The 24,064-nt window shown below is 37.0% G+C and overlaps 2 protein-coding genes across 2 annotated transcripts; one reads left to right on the forward strand and one right to left on the reverse strand.

Annotated features, from left to right (window-relative positions):
* The first annotated feature begins 614 nt into the window (after positions 1 to 614).
* On the forward strand, positions 615 to 3,316 carry LOC136217747 (uncharacterized). The gene is made up of 6 exons (XM_066004396.1): positions 615 to 764; positions 873 to 953; positions 1,379 to 1,403; positions 2,062 to 2,136; positions 2,620 to 2,724; positions 2,847 to 3,316. The coding sequence occupies exons 2-6, from the start codon at positions 949 to 951 to the stop codon at positions 2,961 to 2,963; spliced, it is 327 nt and encodes a 108-aa protein (XP_065860468.1). The 5' UTR covers positions 615 to 764; positions 873 to 948; the 3' UTR covers positions 2,964 to 3,316.
* A 1,387-nt stretch (positions 3,317 to 4,703) lies between these two features.
* LOC136217748 (UDP-glucuronic acid decarboxylase 2) lies at positions 4,704 to 8,643 on the reverse strand. Its single transcript, XM_066004397.1, has 6 exons — positions 7,689 to 8,643; positions 7,266 to 7,345; positions 7,073 to 7,156; positions 6,383 to 6,457; positions 5,657 to 5,749; positions 4,704 to 5,327 (listed from the first exon to the last, which is right to left on the reverse strand). Exons 1-6 carry the CDS (start codon positions 8,458 to 8,460, stop codon positions 5,100 to 5,102), a joined length of 1,332 nt encoding a protein of 443 aa, XP_065860469.1. The 5' UTR covers positions 8,461 to 8,643; the 3' UTR covers positions 4,704 to 5,099.
* Positions 8,644 to 24,064: the final 15,421 nt, after the last annotated feature.

Raw genomic sequence — 24,064 nt, forward strand, 5'->3', positions numbered from 1 at the left:
AAATTTTGCATCTCTATTATAAAAAATATACCAGTGTTTCTATAAGCCGTGTTATATTTTTTTATATTAATTATAATTTTATTAGAATATCTAATTTTAATGATAATTGGAAAAATTTGAATAAAAAATAAATTATTGAAGCATTAATTACATATGATTTATTTTTTTTTTATTGGAACATATGAAATTTAAATAAAGTACTTCTATATAACAGTATTAATTGTTTGGGCAGAGGCTATTTTATTGGGAATTTAATATATAGTAATTCGTGAAGTTGGAGTTTGAGTTATTTAATGCTCATGGTTTGTCGACATCAAGGATGGAATTTTAGTTTTTTAATTATTTAATTAAATTACTAAATAACTGCCATGTTACGAGTTTGAAAAAGTTAAATTTAACATTAATGAACAAACTTAAATCTAGACCATTGAATTTTGATCCAATAGCTATTAAATAATATCCATGAATGGTGATATATAAGTAATACCTATTAAGAATGAACCCCTGAAAGGATATTAAGATATGATTTTATAATATGATTTAATTGTAATTTTATAAGTCTGTTTTTTTTTTAAGCCAAAAAATCAAAGGGCTGAGACTAATCATTCTTTTCCTTCAAAGCCTATCACCTGGGACTGGGACTGGGACTGGGACTGGGGCCCACAAAGGCGTAAGCTTAAACACGATCAATCAACATCAAAATCAAAATTGCGCCAATTGAAGAAAAAGCAGGAATCGAAAGAACGAAATCAAAACCCCTCAAAGTAAACCCTTACCTCTCTGTGTTTTCCCGAAATTCTCTCATCTCGTTTTTGTGTGTTCATTGCTTTAGTTCCTTTCCTTGCCTAATTCCGTGTTTGCTTCCCATTTAGTTAAGAGTCTGTACGTCGATAACCTAATTCTCCTCTTCCTACTGATTTGCTAAGAGAAGCTTCCAGTTTATCCGCAATGAGGTAATTCTGACTTCCTCTCCCTTTTATTCCGGCGTTTTTCCATTGCGTTTCATGCTCCTATTACCATCGCCACTGCTAAATTGTTAGAGTAACTATGAAATAGCAGGGCTTAATGTTTTTCGTTTTAATTTTAAACAATCCGGAAAGAGAACATTTTCGTTCCTGATCGAAGTACATTGTCGATTTGCTTTCAGTTTGATTTTCTAGATGTATAGTTCAGTGTTGTCCGAGTTATACTTTTACTCGTCTGTGTTAAAAGCATCATGATTACGCTAATAGATATGTGTTTTATGTAATCTCTCCCCTTTCCTTATAGGCAATCAGTTGTCATTAAGCAAAATTTTGCATCTAAATACTGCATTTCTTGTGAACTACTGGACGAACTATACTAACATTCTTTTGTTCCTTTGTTTGGTTTTCTGCAGTAGACCAATGGAAGAAGATGTTCCTGTAAGTTATTTAACATACAATATGTTGTATCCCTTTGAAGTTTATGTTATTGAATTCTAGTAGATTTGCTCTACCTATGGAACATTCTTTTCTTAGTACTGCTGTTTTGTTCCGCTTTGGAACATTACTTCGAGAATTTAGTTGATATTTGCCACTAGTTTTCTTGGAGGCTTGTCTGCACAATTCCTTGATACTGTTACTTGTTTTTTTCATTGCCTGTGTTGTGTCCGTCCTTGGTTGTTTGAGACTTCTATTGATATGATATTCGCAACAGTTATATTTGTAGTTTCTCATGGATGACCTGCCTAATGCAAATTGCGATGTGGTCGAATGCTATCTTAACCAAATGATTTATTCTCCTTTTTAGGTGATTTGTGAGCAGCTACTCACTATTATTTGGTAGGTTAATTTGTAAATGTGAATCTAGATCGTGCTTTTTTCTTTTACTAGTTTGAATCTCAAACAAGTATATTTTTGGAAGTGGTATATTAAAGGTTTCAACGATTTTAAACTTTAACTAACAAATGTAATTGAATTTTCTACCCTTAGGACTTGAGAGAAATATAATTTCATTTATTTTGTTACTTATTCAAATTTGGGTAGAGCCCTGCTGTCCTTTCATTATTGAGGGTTACATTTATATTTCTTTGTTGTACAGGTGAAGGATGAGTCAGAGGAATTCAATACTGGGCCACTTTCTGTTCTCATGATGAGTGTGAAGAATAACACACAGGTAAATTTTCTTAGAGCATCTTACTGAATTGTTTGTTGCGCTTTGTTGTCCCTGTTTTGAAGTCTTGCAGTGTTTATAACTTGAAATTGAGTGCAAAGTAGCATTTTGACTGTTTCTGAAGCTGTTTGGTAAAATCCTATTCTTCATAGCTGGGATAGCCTGATTGGACTTAAATGACTTTAATATGGTGATTTTTCACCTTTGTGGTAGTGAACCTCTCTTTATGTCTTTCATATGTTCAAAGAGATGCTTTTGAGCTGTTACTTTTTGTTGGTTTCTTACCAGTACTGCTTGGTAGTTTTGTGAAAGATGGCTGCAAACCTAAAATTTCCCAAATATCCTTTATTATCGACATGTTTGGATAATCAACACTGAGGTTGGCTGGTGAAAACAGTGAGTGTATATGATGGGTATGCTTTTGATTTTCTGCTGGTAGGTTTTGGTGCTCTGCATATTTTTCCAATGTATGTGTATTGTGGCCAGGTCCTCATTAACTGTCGCAACAATAAGAAGCTTTTTGGACGGGTGAGGGCATTTGACCGACATTGCAATATGGTTCTGGAAAATGTTAAGGAGATGTGGACTGAGGTTGGTTACATTACTTCCAGATATTTTTGTTTTTTCAATTCCTTAATTTGATTCCACAATTGTTCTAAATAATTGCTGAATGCAAGTTTTTCTTAACTTGATTCATTGTGTTCACTGTTCAGGTGCCAAAGACTGGGAAAGGCAAGAAGAAAGCTCAACCAGTCTGCAAAGAAAGGTTTATCAGTAAAATGTTCCTCCGAGGAGACTCTGTTATCATTGTCCTTAGGAATCCGAAGTGAGATATGTTTCATACAATTTATCTTGGTGTAAAAAGCCGTTTAACTTCCCTTGGTAATGTGTGAACCATGTCCGGCGAATTTATCTCAGTATTGCTAACAGTTACTATCTCTGGCATTAGTAATGGCGTATCTGTTTGTGGACTAAATAGTTGGTTTTGAACAATGTTCTTGTTCTAATTAACTTTTTTTGTTTTTCTTAGCAGTCCTTTGCAATGTGAATTACTTGTATTCACAGTTATGTGGAGGACACGTAGATTGGGTTGTTGGTTCACATTTCTGGTTCACTTGTTATCCTATGAAATTGGAATTAGTATCAGGTCATGTGGGATTATCACTTGGAATAAGGGTGACAATTCGAGTTTTTGTGTCTTATTTCTATGTTTCATATGATTATATATATATATATAAAAGAAAAAATGAAAATTATGTCAAATGTGTTTACCAATTAGATCTGTAAAAAATGTATGTTAGAAAGTAACACCTAACTTGGAAGATGATGTAACTGGATAAAAGTGTCAATACTGTTCTTTGATCAGATTGAGGCAAGTAATCAGGAGACCATTTTTTTTTATATATATATTTGTGAAAGGTGTTGGGGTGTTACTTAACATGATTTAAATTAAATAGCTACTAATTCCTACGTGTTGAATTTTGCCCATTTGCGGACACGATCAATCAAAGCAATAATTTAGTAATACCTATCCCTTCGTGCGCTGTCCTAAGTAAATGTTGGAAAGAGGGTGTCAACATTACTTTTTCTTTTCTTTAAGGTCTGGATTCCATGTATTAAATAAGGCCCAAACAAATTGGAGCTATCTTTTCTCATGTCTTGAAAAGTTGCAAGCGCCAATAAAGACCTTTTCTATGGAACAGCAAGATAGTTCACCATATCGGGCTGAATGGTAATGCTTGGTGTCAGGTGGAGGAATTTGCCTGTAGGCAAACTCGCCCAATTGTGAGCAAAGCTAGAATTCAACAAGGAATGGTGAATCGAATATGTTAATGGTTGTTAGAGACAATTCTTAAGTTGCTATAAGGATTACGTGTTGGATCTTTGTCAGATCTCGAACACTGACTTAAGTTGATCCACCGTAGTCCATCGGCGTGGACATTCTTTCTAAGAAAGAGAGGTTGATATCTCCACAGGGGAGGAGATCTATGAGTTATCAAAGCCTACTTTGCTTCCTCCTAGGGGAGTCAAAGTTTGATACACATAAGAACCTTATGAGACCATATCCCTAAGTAGCTTACAGAATTGGCCTAGATTTGGCTGCGTATATAGGAGAAATCTCCTTATATCGGTTGGCTGGCTACAGGCTTGGGGAAGTTTTGCCGCCATGGATTTAGCGTAGTCCAAGTTTGTCCATGACACTTGGCAGGAAGATTGGTTGGTTCATTGCAAGTTGGATTAGGTGAATGAATTGGAGGAATACACAGCTGATAGTAGAAATGCTTGTGCTGTTGGATGCTCATAAAAATACTTCAATTTGTTGTTAACGCAGCTCAAGCAATCTTATATGTCTGTTTCCATTTGTTCACTGTCGCATCTACACTTGTTGTAAAGTATTTTAGAGGAATTATCCGGCGTAAATACTAAATAGTGACTCTTAACAATTTGACAGTACAGGAATGGCCACAGCTACATGTAATTCTCCATATCAACTCATATGCTTCGCAACAAATGAATCAAAATTGTGAAATCTCTAACTGCTGAAAGAGAGATTCAGTTTGATATAACGATGACTATGAATATAGAATTTCATTAAATTGCAGTAAAACTAAACATCAATTGCGAATGCAAACCGATACATTGAAGCAGTAAGCTAATGCTAATGCTGCTAAACATAGCATCCAAATTAGAAGTAAAAATACTTGCAAAAGGCTCGCGGTCTATATTATCTTTCAAAGAAAAAATTACAAACGAAAACGAGATATAATATTGAAGCTGACTGCAAAAGCAACACCCCTTCCTCCGAATTCTTTTCCTAACATAATAGTGAATCTCATCATAGCTGCTACTACTGTTTGTCACCACTGCTGTGTTGTTGTGACAAGGCAAAGGTAAAGAAAGGCAACATGGGTTTATCTACCAAATAATTACCATTTCTGCTGCTGTCCAAAAAAATTATTGCCAACTCAAGCTGTTGACAAGCTGCTGGTGGTGCTATCTTCCTTGTGGTCTCCGAAGACACGTTGTCGGAAATCTGATACCATTAGCGGGAGACCCTTTCGGAGAGACACCTTGGGTTCCCAGCCGAGGAGGTCTTTTGCCTTTGTAATATCAGGTTTCCTCTTGTGTGGGTCATCTTCTGTGTTTGGCCTGAACTCTATCCTTGCATTTGGATCAATTGTTTCTTGCACAACCTAATCAAACAGAAAGAGGATACAACTCAGCCCCAAATAATGCTGCTGCTGATGTGTACGAGGTTCTTAAGACTGTAAGAGTACATGCAAGTGACTAAAATACAGCCCCAACTATAATTATTTACATATTTTAAGTGAACAGAAGCGTCTCAATGCCAATTTTATTATTAGCTGATGCACTGTATTGAATTTTCTGCTGTTGTGCCAGATCAAGAGTGGGAACAATGTGGAAAAAGAGATTGCAATAGTCTAATCAATAACTCTATCAGTAATATATAGAGGAGAAGAAACAGGAACATAGATATTAACCAGTAGAGGAAGAAGCATACCTGGGCAAGCTCAAGCATGGTGAATTCACCAGGATTACCAAGATTGAATGGTCCCACATGTTCCCCTTCCATGAGGCGCATAAGACCTTCAACCTGATATCGATAAAGATATGACATGGCAAATAAATAAATGTTGAGCAGCAGGACCAACAATTAATAAAACAAATGTTTTGAAAAAAGAAGCAGCAGTGTCTATCTAATATTAAAATATTTGCAACAAAGATATAGCTCAAACCAAAGCTAAGCATATATAGATAATGAAAGGGCAAGGACCCCAGTTTTAATCACCATATGAATTGAAATATTCATTTAGAAACCCCCCAAGAAAATGTATGGTGATATTTTTATTGAAAATCAAACTGTATTTCATTACATCACATTAGACACCAGCTATTATAAAAAGGGCCACACGGTTCTTTACGGGTATATAGCCATGTGGTATCAACATCTTTGCTTAAATACAGCTGGGGGAAGGCAGTAAGAAGGTGGATAAGTATTAGTGCGAAAAAGGAGAAATAAATATATATTTTGTTGTGGTCTCCTTGATATAGTAGACCATGACAAATTCAAAAAAAAATATAATGTTACGTTTTTAAAATTTGGATTCAACAATAACAGCACATGATATGACAAAGTTAAATTAAAAAATCTAATAAAGCAGCAGCCGAATCACTAAAGATAACATTATTTTTTCTAAAATACTAAACTTGAAAAGAAAAGCTTTACCAAATCAGAAACATATTGGAAACTCCTTGTCTGCTTCCCATCACCATACACAGTCAAAGGTTCCTTCCTCAAAGCCTGCAATAAAAGTACCCATGATTTTCGATAATCACCACCTCTATAAACAAATCCCTATACAGTAAAACCTCTATATAGGAATACTCTATATAGGAATAACCTCTATTTTGTTATAAAAAAACTTGGTCCCAACTTAGGCCCGGTTATAAATAGGAATAACCTCCCAAATGTTATTTGTTATACACTTTTCAAGTCCTACCTTTAGAAACTATGTCTCTATATAGTAATATATATTAAGAATTCAAACTAAATTATAAAATATTAAAAAAAAAACTATTGAAATTATCTATGAGTGGGAAACACCCTATTATTATTTAGGAAATATATTATTGATTGATTTGTATTAGGCGTAATTATAGGGCTTGATTATAGGCATAATTATAAGGCTTGATTTTGTAAACTTAGGCATAATTATAAGGCTTGATTTTGTAAACTTTTGGGTATTGATTATAGACATAATTACAGGCATAATTATACCAACCTCTATTTAGTAATAACCTCCCAATTGTTATATAAATCAATTGTTATATAAATAGTCCGGTCCCAAGTGTATTCCTATACAGAGGTTTTACTGTATATATAATGTATAAACAACAAAAGTAAAATAAAGGCTACCTGAGCAACAAAATTACTAACGACACGGCCGTCGTCGATGCACATTCTGGGCCCATAAGTATTGAAAATTCTAGCAATTCTAACCTGGAAAACAGAACATAAGATATTTTAGGAAAATTAAAATTTTAGCGGGTAAAATTGATTAAAAAAAAGTGCATAGTCATGAAATAATTATTTTATTATTTGTACACACCTCAACACCTGCACCCCTGTGGTAATCCATTGTCAATGTCTCAGCTGTTCTCTTTCCTTCATCGTAACAACTACGTACACCTGTCACATTTTGCAAACTCTCAGATCTAAAAACATGGAAATATTTAAAGCATTTCCCTCCTATCCCCGACTTCTACTGTCACCTAACTTAAAATATCTACCGTTTGATTTTGTGATCAATTTACTTTTTTAACCAGATATTTCCGCATGTCCGTGACCGTTACGATTCAAAGTCGGATCTTAGGTCAAAAGAGTCACCTACTAAACCGACACCTGCGCATGTTAGCTATACATTTCACATGCAGCTAACTTGCACGAGTTTGTCCAAAGGCTAACGTGTTGCCAGATCCCGATCGCCGGAGTTTAATGAAGAAAGTGAGAAAAAGAATGAAAACGAACGCACCGATGGGATTGACATTTCCCCAATATGTCTCGACCTGCGGATGCTGGAGAGGATCACCGTATACCTCACTGGTGCTGGTGAGTAAGAATCTGGCGCCAACTCTCTTGGCTAACCCTAGCATGTTCAATGTTCCAACCACATTGGTCTTGATTGTCTTCACCGGATTGAACTTGTAATGCACCGGAGATGCAGGGCAAGCAAGGTGATAGATCTGGTCCACCTCTAACAACAGAGGCTCCACCACATCGTGGCGTATCATCTCGAATCTCGGGTTTTTGAAGTGATGCATCACATTCTCCTTCCTTCCGGTGAAGAAATTGTCGACTACGATCACGCTGTCTCCTCTCTCGATCAGACGGTCCACCAAATGAGAACCGACGAAACCAGCTCCACCGGTCACCACGATTCTAAGCCCCTTCCGTCTTAGCCCCAACGGAATCTTGCCGCCCGAATTCATTCCGAATCCTCCGAGCTGAGGCTCGTAGTATTTGTATCTTGCTGGAACTGAATCGTGAGAGAAGTGGGAAAGTGAGTCGGAGATCGGCTCGTATTTTCCTTGGTGCACATAAGGAGCCCTAGATGAGGAAGGAAGGAAGGTAAAGAAAAGAGTGGCAATAGCAATGCCGACGAGGACAAAGAGGAGTCGCTGCTCCCGGAGAATGTAGCGAATCGGCCGGGTTACGAAGAGCCACCGTTTAGGAGCCTTTGGAAAGTACTCATCTGCCGTATGCTGGCTGTCATCGTGGCCTCTGAATATCAACTCGGAAGCCATCGCTTTCAGTATAAAGAAAAGCTCAAATTCCTTATCAAGAAACGATTTCTCTCAAATCTGAACTGAATTTCTGAATCTTACTTTTCGTCTTATTTTTTAAAATCAACAGAAAATTTCAATAGAATCGTTCGCCAGAACAAGAGCTCCGGCCACGGCTCTAGTTGCGGTTTATGTGAGAGTGGCGTTTGGGCTTTTAAAGAAGGTTGAACAGTCAAAGAAGGTTTCATTCGCCCGTTAATTACGAGAATGCCACTATGTCCTTTTTTGGTGTTTTGAAAAGTAAACGATTGTCATGCGGTGGGATTCGAATATTAATTTGGTGGTAATTTGGTAAAGTTAGTTAATTATTTTAATTCTAATTAATTTGCAGCATTAATTTTTTTAAGTAATATCAAGGCTTAATATATGATTTGCTCCTTGTTCAAAAAATTTGATTGGTCCTTGAATTTTTGATGTGTCTCCATAGTTCTTTAAATTTGCATAAAAAGTTCAGTTAGCCTCCTAAATTTACGTACAATGTAACAAATTAATCACTCGATTGGAAAAAAGTAAGTTAAATGCAAAAGATTTATTGCATACTTCTTTAAAATAGTAAATCAATTAAGGCCGGGATATGCGGTTCTAATATTAGAAAAGATAAATTTTAGAGTTGAATAAGTAAAAAAATTGTTTTTTAATCTATTTTATGAATTATGTAATAACAATCTGAGACGTGTATAATACATATTCCGTATTTAACTTACTTTTTTTCAACCGAGTGATTAATTGATTATATTTTATGGAAATTTTACATTTTATTTAAATTCAGGAGCTATTGAAACACTTTAAAAATTTAATGGTCAATCAATTTTTTGTGTGTACAAGTTTAAGAAAACGGTGTATTAAGCCTAATGGGTAATTACAAATCTAGCGCAATTAAGAGGGACCATATACATATCTAACTCACTTTGCTTCCATTTTACCAAATTAGACATTTTCATCCACTTTGGACATAAATCTTCTTCTTCTTCTTCTCAACTTCTTCTTCGGTTCATCTTCTTTAATTTCTTATACCAATCGTTAGCGATTTTTGAGATTATTGAAGTATTATGTTCAATTTCCCGTAGAAATTGTATGTTTTTAGCTTATACGCCTGCTTTTCTCGCTGGTTTTGTCTCTTTCTTCATCTGTAATGGTATCGTTTCAATTTCCTCTATTTTCCTCCATTTTTCTCCATTTTTGTCGTATTTATGGCGAAATTTGTCGCATTTCGTTACAAATGCGATAACAGTTGTCGTATTTCATCGCAAATGCGACAACAGTTGTCACATTTCATCACAAATGTGACATTGCAACAGTTCAATTGTTATATTTTTGTTTTTCTTATTTTTTGATCTTTCCATCTCAATCCTCTTCCATAAACACTAATTCTTTAAAGGTTGAACGAAACATAATCTCTTTTCTCTATAAACTACCGTCTTTTCATCGGTTTGGGATGGTGAAGAAGATGTTGAGAGTCTGAGGAAGAAGGTGAATTGAAATAAGGGTATTCTTGTCCAAAGTGGATGAAAATGTCTAATTTGGTGAGATGAAAATAAAGTGGATTAGATATGTAAATGAACATTTTTAGTTGGACTGAATTTGTAATTAACTCTAAGCCTAATATCAATAAGTATTTTTTTTATTTAACTCCTATTGACTTTTATCTTTTCATTGCCCTTTCACCAAGTCAAATCTTAACTTGATTTTGATGGGCCTAGGGGCAAGATCGTAACTATGGCCTTCTTAAGAAAAGAAATAAAAAGAAAAGAGATCTTTTTATGTCTCCTACTGCAAAGATTTAAAATTAATAAAATAAATAAATAAATTTTGAGCAATTTTTGTGATAATGGTAAGAACTACGAAGAATAAATCCAAGTAAGAGGATTGATGATTTTGTTACTATCATCATTTATAAAAAATGCATCAAAAGCTAATAGTTTTTTAATCAACAAAATTGATATATTAATGTAAATTAAAATTAAAGTATAAAACTGGATAAATAGAATCTAGTAGTCTATATATAGAATAGGCAGTTTTAGTTAGTTCGTAAGTCATATCATTCGCAGCGCGACCAAAAAACTTGATACTAGCGTTATTAAAAAAAATAGTCATATGTTGAATGAAAAGAAGTTTGTTTAAAATGTTCAATCATTGTTAATGCATTAGTCTACCCCAAACAATTATCCAAGTCATGCTTTTTGAGTCAACTAAGAGTCTCTCTAATCCTCCCGGTCTCTCCATCTCTGGCTAAATAATTACCAAACGATAACTTCGAAAGAGTCCTGCAGAAAGCACCTTTGCTATCACGTAATGCAACCTCCAAACTAAGTAAAAATGATCTGTGAATAATCGATGTGTCAATGTTAAGCTTTAGGAACATCGCATGAGGTTTAGCCCAACGCAAATCAAAATAAAACATGTAATCAACCTCTTGTTGACATAAATTATGAGATTTGAATTGAGCATTTTGCCACTCCTTCATACCTGAACGAACAAGAGGGAACACGACTGCTGGTGAATTTCTAAACTCTCTCTAAACAAAACCATTTCTTCCCGACCAGATATTCCACACAACCATGGCCCAGACATAAGATTGATCAAAACTTAAGGAAGAAAAAACATGATACATCCAATCAAAAAAATTAATTGCATTCATGTCCAACACTCTCCCAAACCCACAGCCTCGCAAACACTAATAGAATGTATACACCTACAAACCATATGCAAACGACTTTCAACTTCCGCACCATATAAAGTACATAGAGGATTAATATTAACATACCTCTTAACAAGAGCTTTAGCCATAGGAATAACTTCATTGCAGACTCTCCAAATCAAATTTTGAACCTTAGGAGGAACTTTCACCACCCATTATTGCTTTTAAACCCACCTAGTTGCACCAGGTTGTAAGTTGCAAAGCCATTTATACGCAATACGCACAGAATAATTATTGTAATGCTCAAACCTCCAAAACCAACCATCTTGATCAATTGAAAAAGATAAAGGAACACTAAGAATATTGATTTCATCCTCAGAATTAAACACCTCTTTAATAACATCTACATCCCACCGCCTTTCTCCTATAGTGAAAAGCGAAGAAACACTGGCCATAGCAATAGAATGGGGAACTTCGGGGAATTTTGGTGGTTGGTTTTTTCATAAATCCATCTCGATCTGTAAATTGTTACCACTTCCAATATGCCTTCTACGACCCTAAATGAGAATATTTTTTATCTGTTAAGATGCTCCATGCAAAACTAACATTATGACCTTTAGAGGCATTAAAAAACTACAATTCTTGAAATATCTCGCTTTAAAAATATGAGAGGCTAGTGAATCGAGGTCTATAATTAATCTTCAACACTATTTCCCTAATGAAGCAATGTTAAACTCCCTAATCTTCTTAAAAACCAAGCCTCAGTGAACTTAGGTAAAAATAACTTCTCCCATCTTAGCGAACGAATGTCTCGGCCACTATTACACCACCAGCAGGCCTTATTAGGAATTACTTGAGTTATAGTCTTAAGGAGAATCTCTTTACTTGCTCTAGAAAGAATTTTCAAATTCCAGGACTACAGCCAACTCCATATACAATTTTTAATAAATTCGAGCACTTCCTTCTAAAGCCATATTTTGAATCTTGAAACGAGAACCAATGTGACAATTCATGCTCTCGCTGAGCTTTATAAATATACACTATAAAAAATGGTTGCTTCTTTATTTCTTTGGTGAGATTACTGTAAGCTATTATTTGATGTCAAAGAGTGTTAGAGCATGATTCTTGTCAAAAGGTGAGTAGAGCCTTTATTTTTAACCAATCTTGAGGCCAATCTGGTTTTTCTCGTCTTCGTTCCTTAATTTTACGATTCTTCATTGCTTTCTTCTATTTATATTCTTAGGTGGAAGTTCGAGTAGGTATGTGATCTTTAAGGTTTCAACCCTAACATGTCTAAGGGAACTTTTAGCAAGACTTCGACATCTTAGAAGTGACTTGCAAGAAGAATAACAAGAAGAAGAATTATTGGGAGCCAATACCTAATGAAGTTATGAGTGAAATCATATATAATGTGTTGATAGTGCTCTTTGTGTTGTTTACAAATGCAAACCAGGACTTGAAGGCCATGTATAACAAGTTTTTGGATAAAATATGGGCTATCGGTTCGGGGGTAAAGGGAAGTTCAAGAAGGAAGCGATTTGATCCACTCTTGAGACTAAAGAACCCAAAGTCAAAGGATTTGGATAGTGCCTATAACATCATTAGTAAGAAGGATTTGGGGGAGATTTTATTGTATATAGAATAGAAATACCTCATTGCCTCTCGACCATTGGACTGGCGAGATGGCAAATGATAGAGAGCAACATAATGAGATGATTATCTATGAGGATCAAGTAGACACATGTATGAGATTAACCCTTTTCCTGTTCAGTAGAGATGTTGAAGGAATTCAACTTGGCCTCTAAGAATATTATTAGTAACAGATGGAGAATTATGATGGGGATGTACTTGATATGTCAAGAAGCTGGGTTTTGTTTAACATGGCTAGTGCTCAGACAGTTCTTTCATCTAATAATTGGTAAGAAACAAAAACGCATAAACTTGGACATTCTAACACCTTTCAAGGTGTTAGATGGATTATGTAGCAAACCACCGGAGTGGAGGCATTTCTATCTTAAGGTGTCAACCACTGATTTAGTGTTTCCATACCCAGTGAACTGGAACCTATATCTTAGATCCTCGGGGGATGGTCGGTCGAGCGCAATTTGACGATAAGAGAACTCGAAGTGTTTTGCTGCCTAGATATCATCGCTTTCAAACCCAAACGAGATGTCGACAAGCTCAAACTTTTTGGATAGTAAATATTTCATATACTCAATGTGGAAAATGGCCTATATCGAAAGCATGGGAGAGGAGAGATTTCTATATTACTTGAGGGGAAGAGGAATGACCATAGGAGATATGGAAGATTTAGAAGCCATTCAAGTGACCCTAGAAAACATTAGAGACCCAAACAAAGTACATGTTTATAGGTTTACCTATTTTGAACTTGATATTTAGTTACTTGCAAGTGGAACTAATCTCTTCCATGTTCGTTTTGGCTTACAAATGTGATGGAATATGAGCATTCGAAGATGTTTTTGTTGGACCTCGCCCAGGTCGAGTTTAATTTTGAGTTTCTCCCTCCAAGCAAAAGGTTCACAAGCCCTATGAGTGAGTATGTTCCTCCTATGGATCCATTTTTCCATCCTTTCTCACTATAGAACAAGGTGAAAGATCCTCTGACTAATATAAATAGCTCAAAAAAAGTGAAGGCCATGAGTCATGAACACTAAAGCTATCAGGAGGAGGTTGTGAAGGGAAGCGTTCAACTCGAGTCACTAGTGGATGCTTGAATAGAGATTACGGAGGCTAGGGTAGGGTGTCGTTTAAACCAGTCAGCCTTTAAAACCATGCAAGCACTACTAGTAGTCTATGACGAGATAAGTGAGATCGAGGAGCCTCAAAGAACCCCCACTAAGAGTGAAAAAAAGGTGCCAAAAGTTATCAATATGGAGAAGGCACCAAGGATGAGTTGTCTGCAAAGAAGGCGAATAGGGGGTACTAAAAAGGAAAAGAGATTCTTGAGCAAAATTCCAAGGGAGTAAATACGGTTGAGGAAGATTCAAGGAAGAAGATGAGAGCTTATGTTGGCAGTTTTTTTGCTTTGTGAGAAAATGTATAATAATGGGAATATGTCGAACAACATTCTGTCAAAGCAGTTGCAAAATCTAGTTATAGTGAAGGGCGAGAAAGCTCAAACCCAAGATTTGAATTTGAAACGGGTGCTCTTAAGGACTACATCAGTGTTAGGGTAGTAAGTATCTTGACCTTCCCCTTTTTAGTTTATTCTTCATGACTGATCATGCCCAACCTAACTTGTAAGAATGCTTTTTTTAAGAAGATGATGAAGGCTTTTAAGGCCTTAGAGGGTTACCAATAAGAGTCGATATGGAACGAGAAAAATGTGAAGATTAATGCCAATAAGAAAGAGGCATCAGAGGTAAAGGGTTGGGTGCGCAAGGTGATCAAAGAGAAAGACGAGGTAGCCACAGAACTTCGACTAATCGTTAAGGTGGAATATGACGTAGAGGGCTAGAATGCTCTTAATGTCGTTTGCTAAAGCTAGAGGGAGCAAGGTCCTAAGTCGTAGGCTAAGAATGATATTCAAGTGGAATTCTACAAGAGGTTCTAGCTGTTAGGATGTAAAGCCACAGATATCATCTGGGTTTCTAGAGTGTCTACCACTAATGTCGTCTGTGTGGTGTTGACAGATGTGCAATGTATCTCTTTGGCTATATGCTAGTCATTGAAAATGGCTATGGATCCTATTAGGTCTGTGAGTGTGAGATTGATGATGTTGATAGTGGCTTCGATGCTTGAAACTATAGGTCGGCCCACAAATACATTGTAGGCCAGTGGGATGTCTACCACTATGAATTTAGCTTGCACTTCTATCTTTTTGGTTCTTCCTTAAAGACGGTCGGTAGTGACATGAGCCCAACATTGGTATAACTCAATATTGGATAAGCTAACCAGAGGAAATATCCATTCGCGTAACCTCTTCTGAAAACATCTTCCTTTCTAATAATGTCGTGTAAGATATGAGGTTCACCAATCTTCCAATATTGATGAGGAACCTCATAACATTGAAATTGTTGACCCCTAGTGAGACTACATAGGCTTCACTCTAAAAGCATTCACAAGGGCAGATGCACTAATAGGGACTATCTTGGCCAGGCCTTTCATTTTCTTTCGACGATTAGGGTTTTCACCGAAGGTATGTGCGCCATCTCGAATGACCTAGATTTCTCCTAGATACGAAGCTCATTTTGGATATCCGAGCGAGAGGAATTTTCTCTTTTATGATATGTGCCATCTTGGCATGCTCCAGATTTTGGCCATAGGCCTTGCTGAAACAACTTATCTACTTCTTGCAAGAAGTGCTTACATTCATCATTATGTGGCCACTATTCTTAGAAACTCATATCTTACACGACAAATACTATTCTTATCATAGTGGGATCAGTGTTTTCTGGTTGTGTGTCGTTGTTGATGTGTATGGTATCGTCGAAATCTTTGTTAATTGAGAATCATCTTTGTCCTTCAATTTTCAATGTTGTTGGTGACTTGTTTCGTTGGTGTAGGTCGTCGAATGGGAGTTCCTACCATGACTCCTTGTTATTTTGTTGGGAAATTAGTATTTAAGTTCACGCTCATTATACCAAATGACGTGGAATCGAAAATTTGTGTGATTCTCAAGTTGAAGGTCCTCTTTTATGCATCGAGGATGGCCCTTTGAATCCACTTCGAAGATTAAGTTAGTGAAGTTTTTAGAGAGATGGAGCCTAAACCCCTGATGTTCTTTTTGTAGACTAAAATGAAAATAATCGGGGTCTCGTGATGTTTTTTTTTTTCTAATAAATAACCAAGTTTTTATGAATAAGGGTGAGATTAATTAATGACAACATATTCCAAAGATTGAGGTTTAGGATTGTAGTTTATGTTAGTTCAGTAAATTGGCATTCTTCAAAAAAGAAGAAGGGGGAAAAAACAAGTAAACTCGAATGTATTGGATTGTAACAATTTTATAAAATTGCCATAACAAGTGCATTAAATTTGACATTAATTTGACATCACATATGTCTAAACAGGAAAATATATAAAAGCAGAGATCCTTCCATATTTTGGAAATTGTTGAATGCCAACATTAATAATTTGCTTTATATTTATTTTGGTCCAGTCTATTTGCTATTTTATTGCATTATTAACAACAGAAAGCAATTAAAACATGGGCTGAATTTGGTATCATAATCCCCTCTATAACTCCTAAAATAGTACTATATCACAACCTCAAATCTTACAAGGATTTTCCACGGACTTTTTTTATATTTTTAACTGCTGCTGCTTCAAATAAATCCCTAAAACAATGTTCATTTAAAGGGTGTGTTCTATTTTTTAAAATAGTGATTTAAAGTATTATAATAAAATCGGGTGATTAAATAATTGGGTTTAACTCTAAGAGCGACTATAACAACTCAAAATAAATGCGGTGATTAATTATGGGTGTCAAACTTCCTATTAAGAGTATATTTTATGATTGATATGAGAATTTCGTTTGTAATTATTGAAAAATTTGAGCAATAAACTCAACCGTTGGAGAATAAAAAAACTAATTGTCTTGTGTTAATAATTAGAGATTCTAACAACTGACTTATCTTTCATTGAATTGGAAATGCTATTAAATAGCTTACAAAGATAACTGACCACTCCTAGTTAGTGGCTTGCAAACTGGCTATGTGCTAACAGAATCAAATAAAATAAGTTGCTAGAGATCCCTAGAAAATAGGACATGAACTAAATAACAAAAACTGCAAGGACTAAGTCAAATATTGCTAATAATTCCCCTCCTAAACTAGATAGTCTAGTTTATCTCTGAGACATCACACACACCGAGTTTCTTTCTGAGCTCCTGGAACACTTCAAGCTTGAGTGGTTTGGTTAAGATGTCAGCTACCTGTTGCTTAGTACCACGGAACTTTAACTGAACTGCTCCCTCATTCACTAGATCACATAGGAAGTGAAAATGCACATCTATGTGCTTGCTCTTACCATGTAAGACAGGATTTTTGGAGAGCTTGATGGTAGAGCTATTATCACAGAAAAATGTTGGACTTGTGCTTCCACCATAGCCTAGTTTTGTCAACACTCTCTTCATCCAGACCATTTGAAAAGCACAAGAAGCTGCAGCCATAAATTCTGCTTCTGTGGTGCTAAGAGTGACTATGGGCTGCTTCCGAGATGACCATGCTACAGCTGCACTGCTAAGAAGAAATGTGTAGCCTAATGTACTTTTCATGTCCTCTATGCACCCAACATAGTCGATATCTGTATAGCCAACTAGCTCTCGATTTCCTGCACGTTTGTAGAAGATGCCATAGCTCACAGTTCCTTGCAAATACCTTAGTATTCTTTTTGCTGCCATCATGTGTAACTCAGTTGGAGCAGCCATGTATCTACTTATCATACTCACAACATACATCATATCTGGTCGAGTGGTGGTTAAGTACATCATACTCCCAACAAGTTGTTTATACATGGAGCTATTTACCTTTATTCCTTCATCATCTTTGTGGATCTTACTTCCAGGAATGATTGGATTCAGAACTGAGTTGCTTTCTGACATTCCAAACTTCTGCAAGACTTCTTTTGCATACTTCTTTTGGCTGATGAAGATTCCACAATCAAGCTACTCAACTTCTATTCCGAGAAAATATTTCATTTTTCCCAAGTCAGACATTTCGAACTCTTGCATCATTGATTGCTTGAATTCTTTCAACATAGTCTCATCATCGCCTGTATAAATCAAATCATCTACATATAAGCTGACGATCAGGTGTTTACCTTGTTGATTAACCTTATTAAACAGAGTTTGCTCGCTTGCTTCTTTGTCAAAGCACATGGTTTTGAAGTAAGACTCAATTCTACTGAACCAAGCTCTTGGCGCCTGTTTAAGCCCATACAAGGCTTTCTTGAGCTTGTAAACTTTAGCCTCCTCATGCTTCCTTTCATAGCCCTTTGGCTGGTCAACATATACCTCCTCTATGAGTTCTCCTTACAAGAAGGCTGACTTCACATCTAGTTGAAATATGCCCCAGCTTCTTTGAGCAGTAAGAGCTAGGATCATTCGAATCGTGTCCATACGTGCCACTGGTGCATACACCTCTTCATAGTCAACTCTATATTGCTGAGCATATCCCTTTGCCAATAAACGAGCCTTGTACTTATCAACCTTGCCATGTTGATTTAGCTTCCTTTGGTAAATCAACCAAAGTCCAAGTGCCATTCTTCTCAATTAAATTGATCTCATCATCCATAGCCTTTTTCCAGTTGGCATTCTGCACAGCTTCCTCGAATCTCAAAGGATCAGAGCTAGCAAGCGGGGTAGAATTAACTAAATCATCTTGACTGACACAAGTGGAGTTGACAACATAATCCTTCATCCATATTGGAGCTCTCCTGGTGCGACCTTGACTCACATTCTCAGTATTTTCAGCACTTTCAATTGCAGCTACTGGGCTTGCAGAATTTCCAGCAACAACACTTGTTGAATTCTCAACTGCAGCTTCCTCAATCTCAGCTCTTAGAGTTGCAGCTTCCTCAATCTCATGCTCTAGTGCATACACTTCATCTCCAACAGATTGCTCATCTTCCCATTCAAGTTTCAACTTAACTAATTCAGAATGGCTCTTGTTCCAATCCCATTCTTGTCTTCTTCAAAAATCACGTCCCTGCTCACTGTAATTTTCTTTCTAATGGGATTATATAGTCTATATCCCTTAGACTATGTACTGACTCCAAGTAAGACATATATTGTGTTTTTACTGTCCAGTTTAGTTCGCCGAGCATTTGGGACATGAACATGGGCAATGCACCCAAATACCCTGAAATGCTCAACTGAGGGTTTCACTCCAGACCAAGCTTCTTCTGGTGTGACACCTTGCAATGCTGAAGTAGGGAACCTGTTGAGCACGTAGAACGCCCAGTTCACTGCCTCTGGCCAGAAATTCCTTGGCACCTCCTTCTCAATAAGCAGACTTCTTGCCATGTTCATAACGGTTCTATTTTTCCTCTCTGCAACTCCGTTTTGCTGAGGCATGTAAGTTGTGGTGAGATGCCTTTTTTTGCCATTTTCTCTCTTTTGACCGTGAGACATTGGAGAGATGGGACCACATATGTCTGCATGTATGAGTTCCAAAACCTCGGCTGCTCCCCACATAGCTTTCTTTGGTATGATTTCCCTATGTTGCTTGCCCTTTAAACATTCAGTGCACACAGCTATGCTCTCTCCAAGACTTGGTAAGCCTCTTACCATGTTGTTGCTCTGTAATGTTTGAAGGCCAGTGTAGCTTAAGTGTCCAAATCTTCAGTGCCAGAGATGTGCAGCTTCTTGGGCATCGGTTTGAAAACATTGTTCCTTTGTCGCATTGCTGTTTGAGATTAAAATGAACATCCTGTTAGCTCTTACTCTAAAAAATGAGGCCTTTAGAAGGATGATAGATGCGACATTCATTATTCTTGATCAGAAATGCCAATCCTTTTTCTTGAAGTTGTCCAATACTGAGGAAATTATTCCGCAGCTCAGGGATATAGAATACATTTTGAATAACATGGCTTGCTCCTTCAAAATTTAGTCTCACACTACCCTTGCCAACTACCTTCATCTTCATGTGATTTCCCAGGCTGACATCTCGTTTGTACCCTTCCTCCATGGCACAGAATAAAGAGGCATCTCCGCACATATAGTTGCTACACCCACTGTCTAAGAACTAAACATCCTGTATTTTTGCTTCAACAGCTTCAATATATGCCATAAGAAGCATCTCTTCATCTTCATTCAACTCAACATAGTTAACTTGCTTCCCCAAATTAGAACACTCATACTGAAAGTGGCCCAATTGATGACACCTGTAGCATTCAATGGTTGCCTTATTGAAATTCTGACACCCCCGACCACGTCCTCTTCCTCCTCTGAAGGCATTTCTCCCTCGCCCTCGATTGCTGTCGCCTTCACTGTAAGATACTGCTAGTGCTTACTCCTCATCAGGTTCTTTCTTGAACTTCTGTTCATGGACCAAGAGAGAACTTTGTAGGGCGTCTACAAAAAGTTCATCAACATCCTTAGCTTCCTCAATGGAACACACAATAGAGTTCCATTTCTTCGTCAATGTCCGCATGATTTTCTCTACAATTTTGACATCATCCATGTCTTCTTCGCAATTTCGCATGTCATTAGCGATGACCATCACCCTGTTGAAACACCTTTCCACATGATTTTGATTTGATAAAATTATTTAAGTTAATCCCATGATTAAACAATTAAATTTAAGTGTTTTGATTTAATTGTACTAATGAGTTTGTTTAATGTTGAGTAAGTTAAGTAACAAGAACAGGAACTAATAATCTATTAGAGAAAGACAAGACAAAGTCAGCAAAAGCAAGTCACACAGCAGAAGCTGAGTAGAATGCAACTCAGCCTTGCGAAAGAAACGTCTTCTTCAGAAAAGCTTGAAGGCGAAGCCGCTGGGTCAAACTGAGTAGTCGTCAGGACATCGTCAATGATCCGTCAACTTGAAAGACAAGGTCTGATAACTTTCTGAAACAAATCAGAAGCCTCAAAAATCTGTCTTGAAGACCTTTTCGAGAAAGAGCATGGACCGTCTGACTTTTGCTAGAAGACAAACCTGACGCAAGAAGATAAACCTAGCGCAAGAAGACGAATCTGGCAACCCTGGCTCCTGGTGAAAAACAGAAGACAGGATTGGCCTGCAGCTCTGAAAGCTGACCAAGTGGTGACGGAAGGAGACCGTTTCCCCACAACGGCTATGTCGGAATTCAAATCATTGGCGCCCCAAAAATCACTATATAAAGGCAATTCATCACTTGGATTCATAGAAGAAACAGACAGAACAAACAAATCTTCATTGAGTCAAAAATCCAAAATAGAAGCTGTCTGAAAAGAAAAAGCAAGCTCTTACACGAAACTCCAATCATTGTGTAAAAGTCTAGATTGATTCAGTCATCTAAAGTGTTTTTTGTTGTATTAAGAACAATCTCTTATCATTTGTAAAAAGTTAGAAAGGTGAAGCTGAGTACTCGGTTATAGTACTCAGTGGTAGAGAGAAGCTGAGTACTCGGTTATAGTATTCAGTGGTAGATATGATTGAGCAGACGAATAGAGGATGGTACTCTTGCATACTCAGTTGCTATTGTAAAAGGTTTGTGCTCTACCTTTAAAGAGCTCAGTAGAGGATTGAAAAATCTCGGAAGGATTCCGGGGACTGGACGTAGGCGGAGAGGCCGAACCAGGATAAGTCTGCTGAGTAACTTCTAACCCTTTCTCTTGATATATATGTGTATGTGATGCTTGTTTAAAATTACTCAGTAAATAATCTGTACAAGCTGAAGCTGAGTAATCTGAGTGCTGAGTTGGAAACTGACTTAAGTGTTACTTCCCAACTCACAACTGAAACAGCTCTAGTCAGTATCTGATCACAGTTGTCTCACACAACACTCATCCTTGCTGACCTAAAACTGAGTCAAATTATCAAACATTAAATTAAGTCAACATTATTAAGCGAAAAAGTTATATTAGTTCCTAACCCCCCTGGAACTAATCTTATCATGTTACACGGGACCAACAAGTGGTATCAGAGCCTAATAGCTCACTATTCAAGATAAAACTATCTTAAGCTGATCCCTGTAATGGCTGAGAATAGCACTCGTTTCCTTCCAGGAAATCAAACAACCCAGATACTTCCTGTGGGATTATCTAGTAGTCGGCCTCCTCTGTTCTTTGGATCTAATTATACATTTTGGAAGAACAAGATGAAAAACTTCATTCAGGCAATAAATATGAGTGCATGGCTAGCTATAGTCCAAGACCCTTTTGTTCCCTATGAAATCATTAACGGTGTAAAAACTGTCAAAAGCGAGGCTAAGTGGTCAGAGGATGACCTTAAGAAATTGTAAAATAATGCTTCGGCTATAAATATGCTTCACTGTGCTTTAGATGCTACAGAATACAATAAGATTTCAGGTTGTGAGTCAGCACAAGAAATCTAGAAGAAGCTGGAGGTTACCTACGAAGGAACCAGTAAGGTCAAAGAGTCAAAAGTGAATCAACACATGCAGTTATATGAGCTGTTCGAGATGAATGATAATGAAGACATCTCTGAAATGAATGCAAGATTCACTAACATAATCAATGAGCCGAAGAGACTTCGTAAGAACTTCACTGAAGAAGAACAAGTGAAGAAGATTCTAAGAAGTCTCCCTAAAAGCTGGCAAGCAAAGAAAACAGTTGTTGAAGAAGCTCAGGACCTGACCACATATAAATATGATGAGCTGATTGGATCTCTGCTGACCCACGAGATTTCAATAAAGAACTTTGAAGTGAAAGAAAAATCTGAAGACAATAAGCAAAAATCCCTTGTCATAAAAGCTGACTCAACTGATGCTGACTCATCAGACGATGAGGAAATGGCCATGTTCGCCAGAAAGATGAAAAAGCTGTTTCGAAAGAATGACAAATACAGCAGAAGGTCATTCAAGAAAGGTGACAAATACAAAGCTGAGTCTAGTGACAGCAGACCCAAGAAAGACAGCTCAAAGCCCGTTACTTGCTTTGAATACCATCAAGCTAGGCACATCAAATCAAGTTGTCCTACTATGAAGAAAGAAAAGAAGAGCAGTAGAAAGGCAATGGTGGCAACTTGGAGCGATAGGGATGAGTCAACCTCGTTAGAAGCTGATGCCACTGAGTCAGCAAACATCTGTTTCATGGCTGACAAAACTGCTGACACCTGCCACTCTGAGCAAGCTGGCCTCTCTGGTGGGTTTGACCATGAGGAACACTCAACCGAGGTAACATCTCTACCTTTGCTCAGAAATGAAATGATAAATGCCCTGAGTGATTGATGCGTCCCCACCTAGGTTAGAGATGGGAACTCACTAAGGGATAAGTGTACCCCGTCGTTATCAAGTAATAAATTTCTGGTTTAAGTCCAGGTTATCATCCACAGTATTTATTTCTGCAAGTACCGAGCTACTCGATCTCGGATGTTATCTAGGCTTAGGGGGTTTTGAGTTTGTTTGTTTTAATTAATCTACTCTTAGGTTGGATTATGCTAATCCTAGCTAAGTTATCTAATTCTAACTAAGTTATCTAATTCTAGCTAAGTTATTCTACGCCTAACTAAGTTACTCTACCCCTAATTGATCTTTCATTAATGAAATTATCCGAAGGAACATGGTATGAACGATAATAATGAAGATAGATTATCAAGTCTATTGAATAAAAACCTAATCTGAGTCACTTGTATTCAAGGCGATTAACCCTACTTACCCTCCTGAGGTTCCTAGCGCGTGATTCCCTAAGGCCGAAACTAGGTCTAAGGCTCAGTAAATTGGCGCTTAATCAACTAAGAGGTCGTCAATCTCCTAGGCTCTGACTAGGTCAGATTCAGCTCGCAATATGTGCCTACTAGATTTTGGGGCTTTTGAATGAGTTAAACCAATTGAATAAAGCGTAAGACAGAGATTAAACAATTAATCATAGAACAAAACAAGAGCTAAATTATTATTAAAGGTGAAGATAATTGTCACAAGATACAATAAGTCAAGTTCGGCAACTGTATCAAAGAGTACAAACAAGGAAAGATAAAAGGAGATATAAAAATCCCTTTCAGGGAACCTGTTTACTCTGCAGCCGGCGACTTAATCTTAAGGACGGACCTTGATGATTCCTCGAGGAAAAGCTTTGAAGGAGCTTCAATGGAGGTTGAAGAATATATGGAGAAGATGGAGAGGAATTACAAGGGGAAAGCTAAAATAATTTACAAAAACGAAAGATTCCAATTTACAATGGAAAAATCCTATTTATAGACGCGTCTCGGGCCTCGTTTTGACCTATTTTCGTGTCCTTGTTGGTGTAGGAAGACGTGGGGCCGAACGTGGCTTCGTGGGGGCGAAATTGGTCTTTTTGAC

Source organism: Euphorbia lathyris, chromosome 2 (assembly GCF_963576675.1).
Source record: "Euphorbia lathyris chromosome 2, ddEupLath1.1, whole genome shotgun sequence".
Classification (NCBI taxonomy): domain Eukaryota; kingdom Viridiplantae; phylum Streptophyta; class Magnoliopsida; order Malpighiales; family Euphorbiaceae; genus Euphorbia; species Euphorbia lathyris.

Excerpts from the sequence above, each read along its gene's own strand:
- LOC136217747 (XM_066004396.1), top strand. Across the intron at positions 2,137-2,619 it reads GTGTGAAGAATAACACACAG|GTCCTCATTAACTGTCGCAA; the intron begins GTAAATTTTCTT and ends TATTGTGGCCAG. Across the intron at positions 2,725-2,846 it reads TTAAGGAGATGTGGACTGAG|GTGCCAAAGACTGGGAAAGG; the intron begins GTTGGTTACATT and ends TTCACTGTTCAG.
- LOC136217748 (XM_066004397.1), bottom strand. The coding sequence starts at position 8,460 with ATGGCTTCCGAGTTGATATTCAGAGGCCACGATGACAGCCAGCATACG. Across the intron at positions 7,346-7,688 it reads GGGAAATGTCAATCCCATCG|GTGTACGTAGTTGTTACGAT; the intron begins GTGCGTTCGTTT and ends AAAATGTGACAG. Across the intron at positions 5,328-5,656 it reads CCATGCTTGAGCTTGCCCAG|GTTGTGCAAGAAACAATTGA; the intron begins GTATGCTTCTTC and ends CTGTTTGATTAG.